Source organism: Mastigoproctus giganteus, chromosome 13 (assembly GCF_048544385.1).
Source record: "Mastigoproctus giganteus isolate SK-2022 chromosome 13, ASM4854438v1, whole genome shotgun sequence".
In the NCBI taxonomy this organism is placed as follows: Eukaryota; Metazoa; Arthropoda; class Arachnida; order Uropygi; family Thelyphonidae; genus Mastigoproctus; species Mastigoproctus giganteus.
The window spans coordinates 78,267,459-78,287,733 of NC_143587.1; the positions used below are offsets into that span (position 1 = coordinate 78,267,459).

Below are 20,275 nucleotides of genomic sequence, written 5' to 3' on the forward strand. Positions count from 1 at the left end.
TGGACATCCGAACATTCTGGAATACTCCAGGCGAATTTCGAATTTCTTCGGCAGCTACTGCGATTCTTGCAACCAGCTCCTCAGCATTGTCAACAGGGGTGTCATAAACTAGCGATTTCATATGACCCCAGAAATAAAAATCAAGACATGATAGGTCGGGTGACCGAGCAGGCCAACGCATGGGACCACCACCACGTCCGATCCACTGTTGACCAAATGTGACATCCAGGTAGTTACGAACATCTCCGCTATAATGGGCAGGGGCTCCATCGTGTTGGAACCACATTGTCTGTTGCGTCGATGCAGAAATCTGTTCATCTCTCAAAAGTTGTGGCAATACTTGCTGCAGAAAGATCAAGTAGATAGGTCCGGTTAGACGACACGGTAACAGGTAAGGTCCGATGAGGTGATCTCCCGTAATACCGGCCCATACATTGACCGAAAATCGAATCTGTGCTGCACGACGTCCTATTGCATGCGGGTTCTCGACCGCCCAGATATGGTCGTTATGCGTGTTGAAAATTCCTTCCCTTGTGAAGGATGCCTCATCGGAAAACAACACTTCAGCAGGAAAAAGGGGATTTGTAGCACATTTTCCAAGGTACCACTGTGCGAAAGCAATACGAGGTGCATAAACCTCCGGTTGCTGTGTCTGGATACGCTGCATGTGAAACGGATGCATGTCTTGTTCTCGGAGAATCCTCCAGACGCTGCAATGTGAAACCCCGACTGCGTTTGCTAGACTTCGTGTACTCGTTCTTGGATTCCCCTGTACATGCTGCAGCACATTCTGTTCGACGGCTGGAGTCCGTGCTGTTCTTTCCCTGTCAGCTCTTTCAAATGAACCTCTCTCAGCTAACCTCTGGTGCAGTCTTGCAAAGAAATTATGACTGGGAATACGCTTCGTCGGATATCGTTACGCTGTGCGGCTGGCCCACTACAATTTGCAGCCCCGTACGCCAAATGCATATCGGCTAACTCTGCGTTCGTGTAATCATCCATCCTACTAACTTGGCGTTCTTGTTCAAGAAATTCGAAATTCGCCTGGAGTATTCCAGAATGTTCGTATGTCCATGCGTCGGAGATGTGAGGCGTGCATTGTAGCCCGTGGAAGAAACTTCGAACACTTACTTTAATCCATGTACCTTTTGCTTCTTTTCATGTATTATTAAAACGATTTCTCACTTACGGTCTCTTTTCTTTATGGTGCTTCTGTGTACAACACCGCTTCAGGAAAGCATTTCCGACCCCACATTGCTATATGATTTCGAGTTGTCAGGATGTACCCTACCCCTCTTAGAAGTTCTGAAACGTTTAACTGAAACACCCTGTAGACTAGAGGGGGAGGAAGGAAATTATCACGATAGATACCAATGCCTCCTCCATCCTTTGCAATAGCCCCGAAACAGACTCGAAAGGTGCACTTCTAGAAGAACTTATACGGGCAAACAGATTAACGTTATGTAATACACCTGAACACCCTTATATCAGCAACAGGGCAATCATTCATAGACCCGACCTTAACAAACCAACCAGCACGACACAGCATCAAATACTGGCAGATCAGAACTTCATGGACCAGGAGTGATCACAACCTGATCACTTTTGAATACCAGCAATCGCAAACAACAGCCCCCTCCAGACTGTCACACGACTTCCCCGGGTTTAAGATTCATAATGCCAACTGGGAAAGATTTTATGTGAAACTCAGAGAAAAAGTCACGCCGGAAAACATGGATAGGATTGACCGAAGAACCCTGTGAGGTTGGGAGTTGGATGCATACTAATTTCTCGCTTGCACCGACCAAGTGAAAAAGAACTTTATTACTAAGCGAGACAGTAACACACAAAATGGAAACTGGCACAAGGCCAGATATCATATATTAAGAGATAACATATATTAAATTTAGCACAAATAAAGAACGTAACCTAGCTTTCGACTACTATATGCAGACTTTGTCAACTAATTGAGCACTGATAAGCGGTGGTTTTTATGTGTTTGGCTGACCTTCAAGTACGTGAGTACGCGATGTTTACAAAGGAGGGGAGGGTAGTTTACCGGTGTGTGCAAACGGTGATGAGGGAGAGGGAGAAGGTTGAGGTAGGTGGCTGCCGAGCTCGCGGACTATGAGTCTCTCATAGTCCCGATAGTCTCCATCTTTGAGCCTTTCATAGTCCGTGAGCTCGGCAGCCGCTTACGACGGCAGTCATCTTCCTCAAACTTCTCCCTCTCCCTGCCCCTTTCTTTATCTCTCTCTCTCTCTCTCTCTCTCTCTCTTCACCGTTCACACACACACACACACACACACACACACACACACACACACACACACACACACACACACTCGAAAACTACCCTCAGGCCATCAAGATGGAGACCACATATAAATGTCTCGGCATTTTGCTGGAGAGCAAGTTGAAATTCGTCCCACACACCAAGTATAAAGCAAAAAGATTAAACAGGTTAAGGAAAAATAATTAGAATCACCAGGGCAGTCTGAGGCGTCAAGCCTCTGACCCTCAGGCTGTACTATGAATGCATCATCATCATCCCCATTGCTTGTTACGCTGCAGGTGTCCGGGGCCACAGAATCACCAACAGCCTTAGAAGAAACACCCACTACAAGCCCAAAGATTTTTTCTGCTTGCAATTTCGAGAGCCTGCAGAACAATGTCCACAGTTGCACTCCAGGTTATCTGCCGCAAGCTACCGACCCAACGGGAAGTAGCCTTCCACTATCTTCAATACTACAGAAGGAAGAGCCTCCTTGCAAGAAACGGAGACTACGAAATAAACATGAACGTGTCAACTAAAGAAGACAACAAGAGAATAATCCAAGAAATAACGGATGCGTGGAAAAGAGTGGGAGAAAGAACTGGACCCAAGGTTCAGTTCTTTCTCCCACTCTTTTCCTCTTGTATATTAATGACCTTCTTCCATTGACCGGAAATCCTATCCATAGTTTTTCTTGGATCGAGAAGAATACCAGGATATTTTAAGAAAATTTCAACTGACTCCTATTTCTTTCTCTTCCTTGATTATGCAGGAGATTCGCTGAAAGATTCCGACTTGCATTATCGGAAACAAACTTTGAAAAATCCATTTCCTTCACTGGACTTGAGCTATTTCCGTTTTTAGTGAAAAAATCAGAAAGAAAGGAGGCGGTCAGACTTAAAATTCCTTAAGGCTGTCTTCTTCACTGTTATGCAATCATGTACTAGTAGTCGCACACCTGGACGAATGTAAATAATGTGATCTAAAAGAATGTTTCTCCTAAGAAAAATAATGTAATGTTAGAATGCAGACATGTGATTTATAACATTTGATCTCCTTCAGTCTCGAATGGATAAAAATATTCACCTATAGCTTGCAAGTAGCTACAAAATTCTATTACCTGTATCTTCGACCGCTGAATTTGTGTTTAACCATGAATATTTTTTTCCATTTTTTATTATTTTTTAATGTTCTATTCGCTGTTATGACAGTACAGAAGACTGAAGATCCAATTCTGAGACTGATGTGTGGTAAATAACTTTTCATTCTCTTTTTGTTATGATGAAAAATTCCCACAATATTTTTATTTATGATTTATACAAGATAAAAGTAAAAATTAATTTTAACGTATGTCATTATGATTATAGATTAGTGGACAAAAGTTAAGGTGCAATCGACATTGTATATTTTCATTTTGTAAGTCGTAATGAAATATTACATATAAATCTAAGAACGTTCACATATGCATATGTGCCTTATTCTGATATACAAATACTGGTGAATTTAAACAAATCGGGCTGACGGTGCGTCGCTCGGTTTAATTATGCACGGTGCTAAGCGCATTTGAAATGTTCCCTGTTCCATTGGCATACTGTGCCAAGCCCATACTCACCAGATGTGAGCCCCTGGGGTAAGTTTTCACTGTAAGCTTCAAAGAAAACTCTGAGGAAGAAAGAAATGCTATTGGCGAGTAATTTTCTATTTTATATACAATTTTACACTTAAAATTGCGTGTTTTACATCCTATACTTTTTATAATTTCTAAATTTATTATCGTTTGACATTAAAAAATTATATCCTTTAAAAACATATTAAATATGGTGGTCTCGCTATGGCACTTTACCTATGTCACAAAAATAATCAGCCCATTAATTTCTAATCTGATTTGAAATATTTCCTTCCTGTACAACAGTATCAGTGTTTTCAATATCTTCAAATCTTTCTACACTCAATGTGTCTTCGAACATCTATTCGTCCCGACTATGAACATAATTATGAAATGCCCAACACGTCTTAACGATTTCTATAGCAAACTCTAGATTTACATTAAGTGACTGTGAAAAATTCTCCATTTATTTGAGAGACGTCAAAATGTACACTCAACATATCTACGAGCGCCGCTCGGATGATAATTAAATATTCTCTTCTTGTGAATCAAAAAATTTTCTACTATAAGGTCGAAACACGTTTTGTGTTAATCCAAATGCTTCATCTCAGATAAAAACATTAAGCATAATAGGCCGAAGCTTCCGTTTCAAGAAGTGGTTTGCCTCTTGAAATATCGAGAGCATTATTTTCGAGCTGTTTATAGAAATTGGAATTTTTAGAATATAATACCGTCATATTCTTTGTCAAATGATCCAATATCAATACAAATGAGTTTATAATTTGCGTCAGCTACAGCCAGCAATATTATTGAATAGAAATGCTTGTAAAGTTGCAATTATGATATAAGGAACACTCATTTTTGATCTGACGTTCCCCTCAATGGCACCAATGCAGTTCTGGAAATTAGCATATTTTTCGAAAGATGAGATTTCCTTACTCTTTTGTTCTGTGAACGTAAGAAAACATTCCTCTTTCAAGTTATTCAAAATATTATTATTATTATTAATACCCATATGGTGCAAGGAAGCCTGAGGCTTATGCTGCACCAGGGAAAAAAAAAAAAAATTTCCAAGTTACCCTGTGAGAGAGAGAGAGAGAGAGAGAGAGAGTCAAAAGTAGAAGGGAATCACCAAGAAAGAGAAGAATGATGATATCCAGCTCAGGACCCTGGGTGTGCCAAGCCCATACTCACCAGATGTGAGCCCCCGTTCTTGGCTATTTTGCATACTGTCGAATGTCCAATACTGTTAGAATAATGCAGGTCTACAGGACGTTACTGTGTTCGCTTCCTAAATACTTAAAAAAATTCTTGTGAAATTCAGGCGAGCAGGTGCATAAGTACACGTGCCTTGAGTGACCGGGGTTCAAGCCCGTGACAATACGGTGCTGTTTCTTGTATTCTATCTATCTTGTGAACTCCTCTGACCGTTTGGTCGTCCCGGAGTATAAACAGAAAATAAAAAAAAAAATAAAAATAATAAATAAACACATAATAATGGCCCAGTAGCTATGACACTGGACTACCAGCCTGATGGACCCGGGTTCGAGTCCCGCCTTGGCGAATGCGGCTCCATCACGCTGGGAGACAGGTGTAATAAATTAGAATAATAATAATAAATCAATTAATAGCAATAAAAAATTAATAAATAAATGAACATCGTGAAAGTTGCTCCAATGGAGCCTACCTACCCCAAGATCAGAGTAGCGGACAAAAGCCGAGGATAAACAGGTCCACTCCCACAGATAGGTGATGTCGCAGGCATTCCCAGCGAACTGGTACATCCACAATGCAAGCAACGCGGAGATGGGTGAAACCTCTGGTGCCGATAGACATCAATACACTTTCATATCATCCATCTGTGGTTTCACACAGTTATCCGAATTTTCTCACTCAAGGAATCACATATCTGAAGCATAAAGACAAAGATACGAGAAACCTGGCGAAATACAGGCCAACCACCTGCCTTCCAACAATGTACAAGATCCTGACCAGCTGCATAACCAAGAAGATATCAGACCACTTGGGAAGTCAGAACATAAAGGCCGAATAGAAGAAAGGATAAAAAATGAGTGGTACCTTATATTTTAATTACAACTTTACAAGCATTTCTGTTCAATAACATTGAACGAAATATTAATCATACTGCATCGAGTGTGGCGCAGGATAAAGTCACTCTCGTTCAGGCCTTAGGCAGAGGGGTCTCCCGAGGAATGTAGCGGAGCAAGTGGAGCATAATGGCTACCACACGAGAAGGGCAAGACCATCAAGCCCCACCAACTGGAAGTGCTAACTGCGCTAGTGAAGGAAGGAAGAAAACGCCAAAGCATGAAGTGGAGCAGCGAAATCAACACGTACATCATGCAAGCATACTACGAAATTACGAAGCTGGAGACCGATATGACAATGTACAGGGCGAGACTACATACTAAGTAGCTAGAACGATTCCCGCATATTCAGGTCACCGAACAGCGAATAGCGTACGAGAGAAGGACCATCGTCACGAAGAACTTGATAGTTCCTGCAATCTTGGAAAAAAGCAAACAGGACTTGAGCGATCAACTACAAAGGATAAAAGATAAAGTCAATATGGAACAAGAGGAGGAAAAAAATACCACCACCGAGCCAGAGGAGGATGAGCAAGAAGAAATACAACCCACAGCAGCAGCTGAAGTGAAAAGAGACGAGGTCCTGATATCCAGAATAGAGGACGAGTGGAAGAAGGCCCTAACAGAATTTGAAGAAATGAACCCTACAAAGACCCACGTGATACCGAAGCAGAGGCCCAGTAGAACCTTGTGGAGAGTCATAGACCACCTCAATCGGAAAATAATACCACATTACCTCGAAAACAATAGTGCAACACTGGAGGCCATCCACACAGCTGGAATGGAACAGAAACGAGAGACCACCAGCAGAAGAACCGAAAACAGAAGGAACCGCCAGCTTGGGAAAGAAGACTTCAGCAGAAAATAGAAGAATTAAGAGTCAAGATACGCCAATTTATCCAGTACCAACGAGATTATAGGAGTAAGAAATTTATTGGAAAAGTGAAGAGCATCCTCAAAAGGGACAGCGCGTCCACGACAAATATGAGACAAAAAATCAGAGACACATTGCAGCAGAACCTCCTCACAGGGCAAAGAGCCTTTTACAGGAGTCTCGGAGAAGACAGGAAAGAAGGGAACGGACCACCGGAGCAAAAGACGAATGAGGAGTCTGGAGCAACATATGGAGCACAGGGAAGTAAGACATAACAGCCGATAGAACTAGAATGCAAGAAAACCAAAGACGTACAAGAGATGAGAGAGTGGGAGATTCGGCAAGAAGTAAAACAGACGATCAGTGTCGCTCACATTCACGCCTAAGGCAGAGGGATCACCTCGAAAAGTCGAAGACAGTCTCTAGAGGCAGACAGTGGAGCAAGTGGCGCTGTCTGCATTATGGCTGCCACAAGCGAATGGCAAGACTATCCAGCTCAACCAACTGGAAGTGCTTCCTGTACAAGTGATCACCTAGGAAGGAAGAAAACACCAACTCATGAATCGGAGCCTCGAAATGAATACGTTCAACATGCGAAAATACTACGAAATAACCAAGCTAGAGACCGATATGACAATATACAGGTCGAAACTACATACGACGTGGTTGGAACGATTCCCGGATATTCAGGTCACCAAATAGCGTACTAGAGAAGGACTATCGTTACGAAGAAACTGATATCTTCTGCAAACTTGGAAAAAATCGAGCAGGACGTGAATAAAAACTCGAGCAGGACGTGAATAAAAAATCGAGCAGGACGTGAATAAACTAAAAAGAATAAAAGATATGGACAAAGTGGAAACCAGAGGAGGAAGTTAAAGAAGAAGTACAACCCAGAACGGCTGAAGTGGAAAGAGATGAAGAATAGAAGACGAGTGGAAGAAGGCTCTAACAGAATTCGAAGGAATGGACCCCACAAAAACCCACGTAATACCGAAGCAGAAACCCAATAGAATCCTGTCGAGAGCCACAGACTATCTCCATCGGCAAATAACACCACATTATTTCGACAATAACGGTCAGCACTAGAGGCTATCCACGCAGCCTCCAGCCTCCAAATATGCTGTCATAGCAGCCACTAGGATTAATGGAGGAGGAACGAGAGTCGAGCAACAGAAGAACCGAAAAATCAAGGAACCGCAGCCTTGGGAAAGAAGACTTCAGCATAGGATAGAAAAATTAAGAGTGAAGATAGGCCAATTGACTCAGTACCAACGGAGTAATAGGAATAAGAAAATAATTGGAAAAGTGAAGAGCATCTTCAAGAGAGATAACGTCCACAGCAAACACGAAACCAAAAATCAAAGAATACTTAGACACCCTGAAGGAAAACCTCCTCGCACTCATCAAGAGAATACGCCAATGCAAAGAGAGCTCCCAAAGGAAAATGAACAACAGAATCTTCAATGGAAACCAAAGAGCCTTTTACAGGAGTAACGAACAAGACGGGAAAGACAGAAACGGACTGTCCGAGCAGAAGATAATCGAGGAGTTCTGCGGCAACGTATGGAGCAGTGAAGTTAGACGTAATAGCCCCCCCCCCCAGATTGATCTAGAACGGAAGAAAACCAATGACGTATAAGAGATGGGAGAATGAGAGATTTGGAAGGAAGAAGTACAACAGCCTATCAGGAAATCCGACAACTGGCAAACCTCAGGAAAAGATACGTCCGCAACTACTGATGCAAGAAGCTCACTTGCACACACAAGCACTTAGCAGAGCAATTCGCCCGAATGATGCCACCCGGAGACAATCCCACAGTTTCTTATTCAAACGCATATCTGAAGCCTAAAGATGAAGATACAAGAAACCCGGCTAAATAAAGGCCAATCACCTGTCTCTCAACAACGTACAAAATCCTTACTAGTTGCCTAACCAAGAAGATACCAGACTCTCGTGAGGGGTGCTCTCCTTTGTATTAAAATATGTTTTAATTAGTATAATTACCTTTTTTTTTTTTTTTTTTTTGTAAATAATTGGTCGATTATCCCGGAAAAGGGCAATAAAGATTATCACTCTCTCTCTCTCTCTCTCTCTCTCACCACTTGGAGAGTCAGAACTTCATGGCTGAACAGTAGAATGGATGAAAGAGGATGAGCAAAGGATGCAAGGAGCAATCACCATTGAAGTCACATTTATAAAGCAAGCCTACAAGAAACTCCGCAACCTGTACACGCCCTACATCGATTACCGCAAGGCCTTCGACTCCGTGCCTCATAGCTGGCTAATAGAGACGACGAATATCACAAAGTCAATCCGACGGTGACAAATTTCCTAGAAGCAACCATGGCGAAATGGAGTACCACCATTAAGGTCGAGAATATCGCAACTAGACCAACCGCCATCGGGAGAGGAATCTTTCAGGGAGATGCCCTGAGCCCACTGTGGTTCTATCTAGCACTCCAGCACTCATCCCGCTATCCACCATGCTCAACAACAACAAAAAATAAATAAATAAAAAAATATTCAAATTATTATATTAGGGTTACCCGTAATGATTACATAAACTCGTATTTGTGTCTGTAAATTGCGCGTGTTCTCTGGTCGATTTGCCTGTTTTGCTGGACGAAAAAAAAAAAAACCAGTTTCTGGAGAAAAACCTTGCTCTCTATGCCTGGGACCGACTAATTCAACCATGGAGTGAAAAAAGCCCATTAAAATTCCTCGGGTCATCGACGGTATTCGAACCCGGGCCTTTTCCACCCGGTGTGGAGAGGACGGTGACGATATCACCGTGCTACCGCACAGAAACCATGCTCAACAACAAAAAGTATGGATATAACCTCAAGGAAGGATAGAAAACCTGTACACTCTTTCTCGCGTGATGTACACGGATGTGCTCTACACGGAAACCGAGAAGCAACTTTATCAACTACTCCGGATCACCAAAGAATTCAGCAACCATATTAGGATGGAATTTGGACTAGAATAATGCAAGACCCACGGAAAATTAGGGAAAATTAGTCAACCGAAGCTACCGACAACATCAGGGGAAGTCATGTTCGAGTTGTAAAGTTCAGGTATTGTTAATACGTAGTAGTGGAATGGTTTTAAATAAAAATTCTTAAGAAGTGGTGGGATTGCACCCTATCCATCCCATCTCACTTCAAGCGCTATATATGCATTTGCATATTAATTACAGACTTAACGTGTTATGTCTGTGAATTGAATGTGTTCTTTGGTCAATTTTCCTGTTTGTTGAGTAAAAAATCCTAGTTTGGAAAAATAAACCATGCTATCCTCGCCGGATATCGAATGAACAACCCTATGAAAAAAAATCGAAAAACATCTTTCCTTCCGGTGTGGGGTGGACAGTGATTATATCAACTATACTATACTCGAGGATGGCCACTAAGACATGGGAAGTTAGCAAGTTGTACCTTTAAATTGTATTCTCTGAATCGGATATCTTGCGAAAAACAAGATATCCAATTCTCTGATCGGATATCTTGTTTTTCGTGAGAATAATCATGCACTCCCCTTACCAAAGACCAACTGTCTGGTCGTGGTATTAAAAAAATAAATAAATAAAAACAATGCATCCAATCCTCGCTTCTTGTCGGGAAATATTTTTTCAAAAGAGCTGCAGTGCTGTCCATAATATTACTCCCAAGCACGGATAACATTTATGCTATTTTGATTTTGGTTACATAATTCTGGTTACAGGACTTTTAAAATGTATTATTATTTTTAATTTTTTTAACATATTCCCAGATATATTCAGTCAAATTTGCAAACCTTCATTATAAGTTTAAAATAAACATTTCTTTTTTAGTTAAAAAGGGGAAGCTGTTTTTGAAAAAGCTATTTCAGTGCAATAAAATAGCCCCTCTTAAGGTAAGTTTTCACAGAGTTGTTTCCTATAAAATATTTTCACTGTGTATATATCTGAAGCCACCATTGGTAAAAGCGTGTAAAACTCTGTTGAGGGATTTCGTAGTGTAATACATTACGAAGTTCTTGCGTATACACATGCACTACCATTCAGGTCAGAGGAGTTAACAACAAATCATAAATACAATTTACTACTATTAGTATTAATAATGGAAAATTATGCAAGAAAGCAAGATTATAAAGCATCAACCAAAAAAAAAAAAAAAAAAAATCCGATTTAACCTATCCATCCACTACAATAGTTTGCCTAGTTCTTCCTTGACTTTATACAAGTCATCCAATCTTTTGTCACTCAAGCCAAACTTTAAGTTAAAAGACAAATATTAACGGCATCCGAAATAGTGATTGCCATTGAAATCAATGGAATTTTTCCTAATCTCGCGGCATACTTGAAAAGGGTCGCGGCACAGCAATGCGCCGAGACACACCGGTTGGAAACCACTGTGCTAGACAATCACTAATGATTCAAGAGGACTAATACAAATAGACAAGTTCATCCCTACATAGCCCACGTTTCGCCACTGAGTGCTCTTTCAAGGCAGAGTATTCGAGAAGGACAGGTGCTTTCCTGAGTGGACTTTCAAGTCTGAGTACTCGATGAGGATTGGTGCCTTCAGGTTGTGCATTTCATCACTGCTTGGTCTTTTAAGCCGGTGTACTCGTCTAGTCCATTGGAAACGTCAACGTCTAAGTATATTTCATCGCTTATGAAGATGACGCACTTGCAAGAGATCTGTGTTCATCTTCTGACTACAATTTACTGATGAGAATACTTCTACGGTCTGACTGCAATTTACTTCGGAGAATACTTCCACGGTGTGGAATTCAGCTTTCCGGGTTATATTTCATTTATTAAAAAACCTTTTTCTCAGACTTAACATTACATTGAATTGTACGCACTGACTGCAATTTCTCACTAGCTAATTTTCGTGGAAGGGACTCGAAATTCGTTTTATATGAACTGCAGCGCTTCAATATCTTATAATTGGTACATTTTAAGACATTGAAGTGCGGGTACATGAAGTGCAGAACTTCAATATAATGTAATGGAGCGGGAATTAGTGTTGTAAGTCTGTAATCATCTGTATATTGCGATTAGTGGCAGGGATGCCAGAAATGCGGCCTGGGACCACCAAGTACAATAAATAAATAAATAAATTGCCATCCAATTCCACAACAACGGAAAGAAGCCTCTTCCAGCAATCAACTACCGGAAGTCAAACTTGCACACATCTATTCTCCTTGTGTACATCTTCTATTCTCCTTCCACACATCTTGTGAACATTGATTACACTGTCTTTTTGATGGTAACTGATCTGATTAATGAACCATTAATTACTGGTCAATGAACTATGAATTGCTCCTACTTTAAAACACAAGAAGTTGAAATGAACCATAATTTATGGTGCAATGCTGGCATAAAGCTTTGTGTTCCACTGTCACAAGAACCACCCGTGGAAAAAGGCAGGGCTGTATTCCTATTGAGATCAAAAGAATTTTTATATGCTTCTTTCACACTGTAACTGAGTTAATCAACATATGGCGTTTCATCACAAGCTTGGGCTCTGGTGCATCTCCCGAATCCTAGGTTAATTGTCTAGCAAGCAGGCAGATCAGCTGGCTGGGACCACCAAGTACAATAAATAAATAATGAATCTGTACAAATAAATTCATATTTGTACAGATTCATATCAAATCTAAATTATGAGCTGTATCAACAAAAAAGATTTAATTGGATTTCTTTGAATTATCACCGAGCTATCTGAAGCCATGAGACACCACCTGTGTCCTGTTCGTGAGTTGTATGTGCGTGAGAAATTAAGTGGTTTCTGTGATTCGAACAGGTTTTTTTAGGTGGTGGAAAGTACGACATTAACTGGACACTTTTATTACAACGTAATAAAAGTGTTCCACTTTATTTTAACTAGTCTGGATGAAAAAAAAGTATTTTTACATACTTAAAATTTACAATTTTTAATTTATAATTAGTAAAATGAATAATTTTACCAACATCTGTTTTTGTTCTATTTTATTTATTTACTACTGGATTTTAAACTTAGACTCAGGAGATCACTGAGTACTAAAAACACCTTCATCTCATGAATAAAAGCGGTATTTCGATTCTATTTTGTTAGTGAGTTTGAGACAAAGATTTTGTAGTTCTTTTTTTGTACAGATTCATATTTGTATCTATATGCAGAATTCACATAAAAGGACTATTTAATGCCTGTCATAATATTTTGACTTCCAGTTGCGGAATGTTTTTAATATCTGTATCCAGAATTATACTACAAACACAGAATCAGCATCGCTGAAGATAATGTGCATTTTTCCAGAAAAATGGACTCAGGTAGGCACTTCATAAAAAAATCGATATTTTAGAAATGGACTCAGTAAAATCTTTTCATCTTATTCCAGTTAACGTTTATTTATGGCTAACCTTGATATGTTAAGTATAGGTTTAACTCTTCACCGATTTCAACCGATCTGTATCATATAGTTAGTCAAAAATTGTAAAAATATTTTAATTTTATAAACATTACAAATTTTAAAAAAAATTGTTTATGTTACATAAACAAAATTTCATTTGGTTTATGTAACATAAACAAAATACCTTCAAAAACACTAAGGTTGATTGCACTAGTCCCACTTATGACGAACTGTTTATTCTGAATGATGAGTTATACATTTCTCTAAGCGGTACGGTGCTCAGTATATCAAGAACTAGAATTTAGTGAATAATTGAGCAGTTAAACCTTCTTGGAGTGTAATCTGCATTTAATTTCTTTAAAAAAATGCAGATTATTCTCAGACGTTTCGTGGTACTTCCTGTACTTCTTCAGTGACTGTAAAGACAGCATGCCGACCGGGCTAGCCAGGTGGCTAAAGTGCCTGCCTACCAACCCAAAGGTCGCGGGTTCGAATCCCGCCTCGGGCTTCGATCAGTGTAAAATGAAAAAACTTTGGGAGGTTCATTATAGCCACAGAAGCCGATGTGCTAACAATAAAAAAAAAGACAGCAGAGCCAGTAAATTATGGTGATTATGATTTACATAAAGTTAATTATTAATTACTGTACATTAAAATCAAATCAAAAAGTGTAATCAAATTAAATGGGTAATAATGTAAAATTCTTCAATCTGAATTTTTTACAGAAATTAAAGTCAGATTGCACATCACACCACTCCACACATGTTTAAGTGCTCAATTATTTCATCAAATTCCAGTTATAGGCTGCACAGAAAACTCGTAATACGATTTCGGGAGTATAGTCGAAATACGATTGTACTATCGTTATACGTCTCTTTTTTATAGCAGATGATACTTTTCAACTTTCACATCATGAGAGATGAAAGTATCATATATACGTATCACTATACAAAGTTTCATAATACAATATTTGTATAGTGATAAGGCAATTTTAGTTTAGCTATCATTCAGGCCATTCACCTCTACTGTTACATCAGGCTTGATAATGGAACCCTAGATCATACTCGGAAACGTCATCCCAATAACGTATAGTAAGTTTTAATTTAATATTATGGGTTGCAGATCATGTGGCAAGGGCTTCAATGACATGATTTGCTCGGTTCTCGATCGAGGAACGAGTGAGTCCATCTACCAGGATAACGAGGTCATCAGCATAGGAGAACATGGATCCTGAAATATACGGAAGAAACTGTTTTCCGAAAGCCATATACTGGTGATTATTCATTAGATTCTGAGATTTAAGATAACATTTAAGATTCTGAGATTTAAGATAACATTTAAGATTTTGAGATAGATTTAAGATTTGCACCGATTAAGATCTATTTTAATAATGTTGTCCTCAACCAGCTTGAAAGAGAAATTGGGTCTATAATGATGAGAATCAATGTGGTCTTTCAAGGGTTTTTGAAAGGCCAAAATATTTCAGCCCACGTGGGTAGCAGTTGGTAGAATAGTTATTTCGACGGTATTGGTAGTCGTTATTTTGACGGTGCAACCACAACGCAGGAAGGAGAAAGACCTGAGGCAACGACTTGTGACCGAAAATTCAACTGCTAAGAAAAATGACGTCACAGTGTTTAGTAGCTGTTGAAGATTGCCTAACTGTAAAGGCGGCGAATTCGTAGCCAGTGAAATGCAAGAAACAACGTCACAGATGGGAAAAAATTTGTTAGGACAGTATGTTTGTCTCAGTTATACAAGAGATAATCAGATAATCTGTGTTGACACTCTCTAGTGACTTATCAACGGCGACGTGGCGACCTAACCATTGACAAAGACTAGATAAATAACGCCCAGATCTACCGTAAGAACCTGAGATAAAACATAAAGGTCTCACCAACGGAATAATTAGGTTATCCAGATTCAGATGTGACAAAATTGCACTCGTATATCTAACTATATCCAATAATATAACTTTGAAAATAGGGAGCTAAAAACATCGTGGACAATATATAGATAATGATTCTGAACATCTAGACGACGAAGAACACCGCAGGCCTGAATGCCGGAACGGACCAAGACAACAGAACACTGTCTGATCCTTGAAACCTCCACCTGAGTCATCCTAATTGCTGGATTTCTGCTGGCTCCTTGACTAGTCGACTGACTAGCCTCTCCAACATGCAAACCTTGACTCCAGATAGGACCTACTAACCTAGTCTTTAGACTGAGTAAGATTGCAGAGGTCTCTCGACCACATTCCAGGGCCGCTCAGAAGCGCGGGGAACACGTGAACAACACGCAGGCGACAATACCGTAAAAATTGAAAACCAGCGGCGTTACATCACTTTCCCTAAACCACAAAGACTAGGAATCAGTTATAACTATGCTAACCAGAGACACATCTAAATTGCGGAACCTATGATCCTCGCGTTTGACTTTCCGAAACTGAATAGTGCATTGGGAGGAACCATTTCTGTAATTAGCGTTTATCCCGTGGTGTTCAGAGAGTGGAATAAACAATGACCAGGCAGAGTACAGGTCTATTTCAGTCACTCCAAAACAGAAAGTTTCATTAAATTTATAGTTTTGGGGTTAATTTGCCATTTTCACAACAACTTTCTACCCTTGTCCATTTCTTTGTTTCTATACAGTCAACAAGACCCGAACTTTTTCTGGCCATCAATAATACATTTTATAACCAATTTATGTGTATCTGTTCTGTTTTCATTTGTGGTGGGAAAATTTGAAGGAGTAACTTTGGAAACGAGAGTGAGAAACTAAACAAAGGAATTTAGCAAATCACAGATTTTCATTTCCTTTATTGGCAAAGAAAGTCCTGCAGCTGTTATTAAACATCGTGTACTATTATTCTACATTTTCAAGTTTCTCAGAGCAATAAAAGCACTGTGTTAACAAGCACGATTGCATTTTTTTCTAACGTGATAGAAAGGCTGAAGATTTAAGTTATTTATTATTCCAGTTTTCATTATTTTATTTTCACAAATTATGAATGATCTATGACTTCGGCGACTGTCAAACGTTGTCTAATTTGTGATACTAATATATGTTACTCATTGCTGTAAATTTAGTTTATTATCATGATTTTTTTTACTGTTCTTTTTATTTTGTTACAATTTGACAGAACTACTGTATTTATAATTTGCCAAAAAGCGCTGATTTGGCAGATACAGCTCAACTATCTATTTTTATCAGAGGAATAGATAGAACTTTTATTATAACAGAAGAACTGTTATCACTTACTCAACTTAACAACAACAAGATAAAAGAAGTAATGCTATAATCCAAATTTGAACAATAACTAAATCGGAATATCCACTGACGGCGCGAGATGTATGGTAGGGAAGGACAAGGGCGCTTGTTCTTCTCAACCATAGATCATATTTGAAAAAGGATATCGGCGAAAGTTTATATGCTGAAATTTTATTTTTGATTGCATAATTCACCAAGAGAGTCTATGTTCCAAGAAAGTGAATATTGAAAATGCGATGAACGTTGTAAAATGCATCGACGAAATTAAATCTCAATCCTCACTTGGTCATCGTATATTTATGGAACTGCTGAAAGATGTCGAATCTGAGTGTTGCATTTGTGTGGAATTTGTATTAAATGATTGTGGCGCCAAGTCGCAGACAATGTATTCGTGTATTTTGTGCAAGAGAAGGATTCAATCGGGACTAAAGTAAGAGACGCGTATACACGGCATAATTATGAGAAGACAGAATATTATCATTTAGAAAAGCGTTTCTATCGCTGACCTTTTTATTAATAATAATAGTAATAAAATTTTATGATTAGCGCAAATAATAAAGGTAATCGTTTTTAACTCATTAAACGAAAGAGTCAGTTAAAATTACTAAAATATCTTAGAGCTAAATTCACTGAATATTAATCTTTTAAAATCATTAAAAATTTATTGGATTCACTTCTCAGGTAAGATGTTTCTGAGGAAAAAAATAAGCGGAGCAGAATATATAAAAAACAGATGAATAGAAAAAACAAGAAGGGAGTACGTTAAAGTATTGCAAAAGTACTACAACTATTGTACATGCAGAAAAAGGTGATAAATCTGAGCAAATTTCTGATGAAGATAAAGTAATGAGGCAACCTATAGCGGAGCAAGAAAATTATGCTTCTATTGGAGGTGAAAAATCGGAAGCAGTGGATGAAAACATTCTCATAGAAGCCATCAAGGATCCTGGTCGTTGGCCCAAAATTTTATCAAGAAAGTGGATGAACATGTTGGTGGAAATTGGACCTTAAACAATTAAATAATGTTTATTTTCCTTCGAATGAAAAAGGACGATTTTCAAGTGTATATTGTACAAGGACATTAGCAAACAACGAAAGTTAAATCGTGACTGGTTAATGTATTCACTTTCAACAAATAGTATGTATTGTTTTTGTTGTAAAATATATGGAACTGCAAATATTCAATTATGTTCAACTAACTTTTCCGATTGGAAGCATGCTAGTATTAATTTTCAACGACATCTTCTACTCATTTTTCTAATTACAATAAAGACCATGTTAACAAAACAAAGAACTGTAGATAAAAAACAATGTCGCTTGTATGAACTAGAGAAAAATCGGAGGACTGAAATTTTGAAACGAATTTTTGTTGTTGATCAATATTTAGCTGGCTAGTCTCTTGCATTTCGTGGTTCCTCAAGTGAATTGTACGTTCCCGATAATGGTAATTTTTTGAAAGCAATCGAAATGTTAGCTAAATTTGATCCATACTTAATGGATCACTTTTCCAATATTAAAAAAAAATATTAGCCATATGCCACATTACCTGGGAAGTAAATTTTAGAATGAAATTATTTCTTCAATTGCTGACAAAATCAGGAACGAAATATTAGGTAGGGTAGAAAACAGCAAGTATTTCTCAATTACTCTAGATTGCACTCCTGACAGTAGCCATATTTAACAATTAACATTTATCATATGTTTTGTTCTATATTCCGGAAATGACGTAGAAATAAGGGAACATTTTTGGGATTTCATCAAATTAGTGACACAAAAGGTAAAGGGTTATGTACATTAGTATTAAATGATTTATTTCCAAAATATAATTTAAAACTAAATAACATGAGGGGTCAGGGTTATGACAACGGTTCCAATATGAGTGGTAAATATATTGGCCTTGAAAAACTTATAAGGATGCGAATAGTCGTGCAATGTTTGTACCATGTAATTCTCATATACTTTAAATGTAGTAATCAATGATGCAACAAAAGTTACTTTCGAAATTGTTCAATTTTTCGATATTGTGCAACGGTTATACACTTTCTATTCTTCCTCCTCATACAGATGGGAACAATTAATGGAAAATATTCCAAAATAAACATTAAAATATTGTCAAATATCGTTTTAATGAAAATTAATTTTCCGAGGAATTACCGAAATGCCCATTAAGCAGCACGAAAACGTTTTACGTATAAATTATTGTTCCTAAAAATTTATTACGTAATACAGTATCTTCATCTGATGATTTCTTAATATGGTATCTCATGATTCTTAGTCATAATTATGGAATGAAATCTGTAAAAATTAAAACAAATATTTATGGAATTTTCTTTAAAATGATGCATGTCTCGTTGTAAGTAGTTGGAAACACAATTTTCTGCTGGGGTCGAAATGGAGAATAGTTTTCCTAGTGAATAGAAACAAAGTTTACTGTATAAACAGTCAAACAATTTTTAAAATATAACGGGGTACAGACAGGCGGAAGGACACTTTAAGAATTATGCATAGGATAGGATTATTATATAGTTTTGTATATCAGTTTCAGTAAAACTGAAAAAAATTTAAATTACTTTTACAGTAATTTAAATTTGTCTCAGTGTTCATATTACTAGTAAAAACTAAAAGTTTTTCGGAAAGCTTTTCCTTTTAAAAATATAACAAAAAGGGTCGCCAAATACTTGCTGCACGCAAGCGGAGCAGGAGTCAGGAACGGCCCTGGATATACCATGGCAAAATGGCGCTCATTTTTGCATGCCACTCTAGCCCTGCAACTTTTCTTTCTTTCCCTAGGTTGGGCGCCTCAACCCGGGGATTTCCCAAACTGTTCACCCTTCCCTACCTCACTCAACTGAAGATTGTTATCTTTATTTCTCCTCTTTTTCTTATCCACTTTAACGCCCCCTCTCCAACTATCGCCCTTGCTCTCACTTTTTATTTATTTTTTTATTATTATTTTTTTCTTGGGGCACACATAGAAAGCTCAGGTGGCTCTGTGTCGGATCCAGCAAGAGATTATAGCCCTCTCTACTACCCTTCTCCACGTGGTGGAGACGGACAACGTGGGGTCCCGGCATGGGCCCTGTGGTTAACGGCCAACACAACCAAACACTACACTACACTACACAGCCCTACACTAATATGTATATATGATATCGGTGTTTAGATACACCATAGATAACTCTTAAGAAACTACAAAGTAGTTGTTGGCGGCATCATTTGCTCTTTCTCATATTGTGCTCTGCCTTCACGACGAGTTGCCATGATATTGCACTACCTCGAATAAGTAACGCTTCACTGATAGAGAAGACTATTGTTACTTATTCTCAGTTGAGTACCACCGATATCATATATAGATACCAAACTCTTAAAGTATTATGCCTTGTGCATTTATTTATTTTAAATATTGACAACTAATATGTATATACACATTCTGGACTTTACAGTGAACTGTATGCATCACAGAGTTAGACACTGTTTTTGCGCAACAGTGTCACAGCTTTTGACACTGTTGCTCATGGAAGACTATTGTACAAATTGGAGCAGAATGGTATTAAGGGTAAATTGCTACAATGGATAAAAGGATGGTTGAGTGGGAGAAGACAGAGGGTGGTAATCAATGGGTGCTGCTCTTTGTGGACTAATGTTATTAGTGGAGTCCCACAGGGTTAGGGGTGTTGGGTCCACTGTTGTTTTGTATATTTATCAATGATATTGATGAAGGTATATCAAGCTTAGTGTCGAAGTTTGCAGATGA

At 38.5% G+C, this 20,275-nt stretch overlaps 1 protein-coding gene across 1 annotated transcript in view; it reads left to right on the plus strand.

Annotated features, from left to right (window-relative positions):
• LOC150076201 (uncharacterized) overlaps positions 1-20,275 on the plus strand; it is a 46,732-nt gene that overhangs the window by 14,115 nt on the left and 12,342 nt on the right. The window contains exons 2-3 of the mRNA XM_090387284.1: positions 10,700-10,761; positions 13,070-13,168. Coding sequence (XP_090243410.1) covers positions 10,700-10,761; positions 13,070-13,168 — 161 coding nt within the window. The remainder of the gene's footprint in view (positions 1-10,699; positions 10,762-13,069; positions 13,169-20,275) is intronic.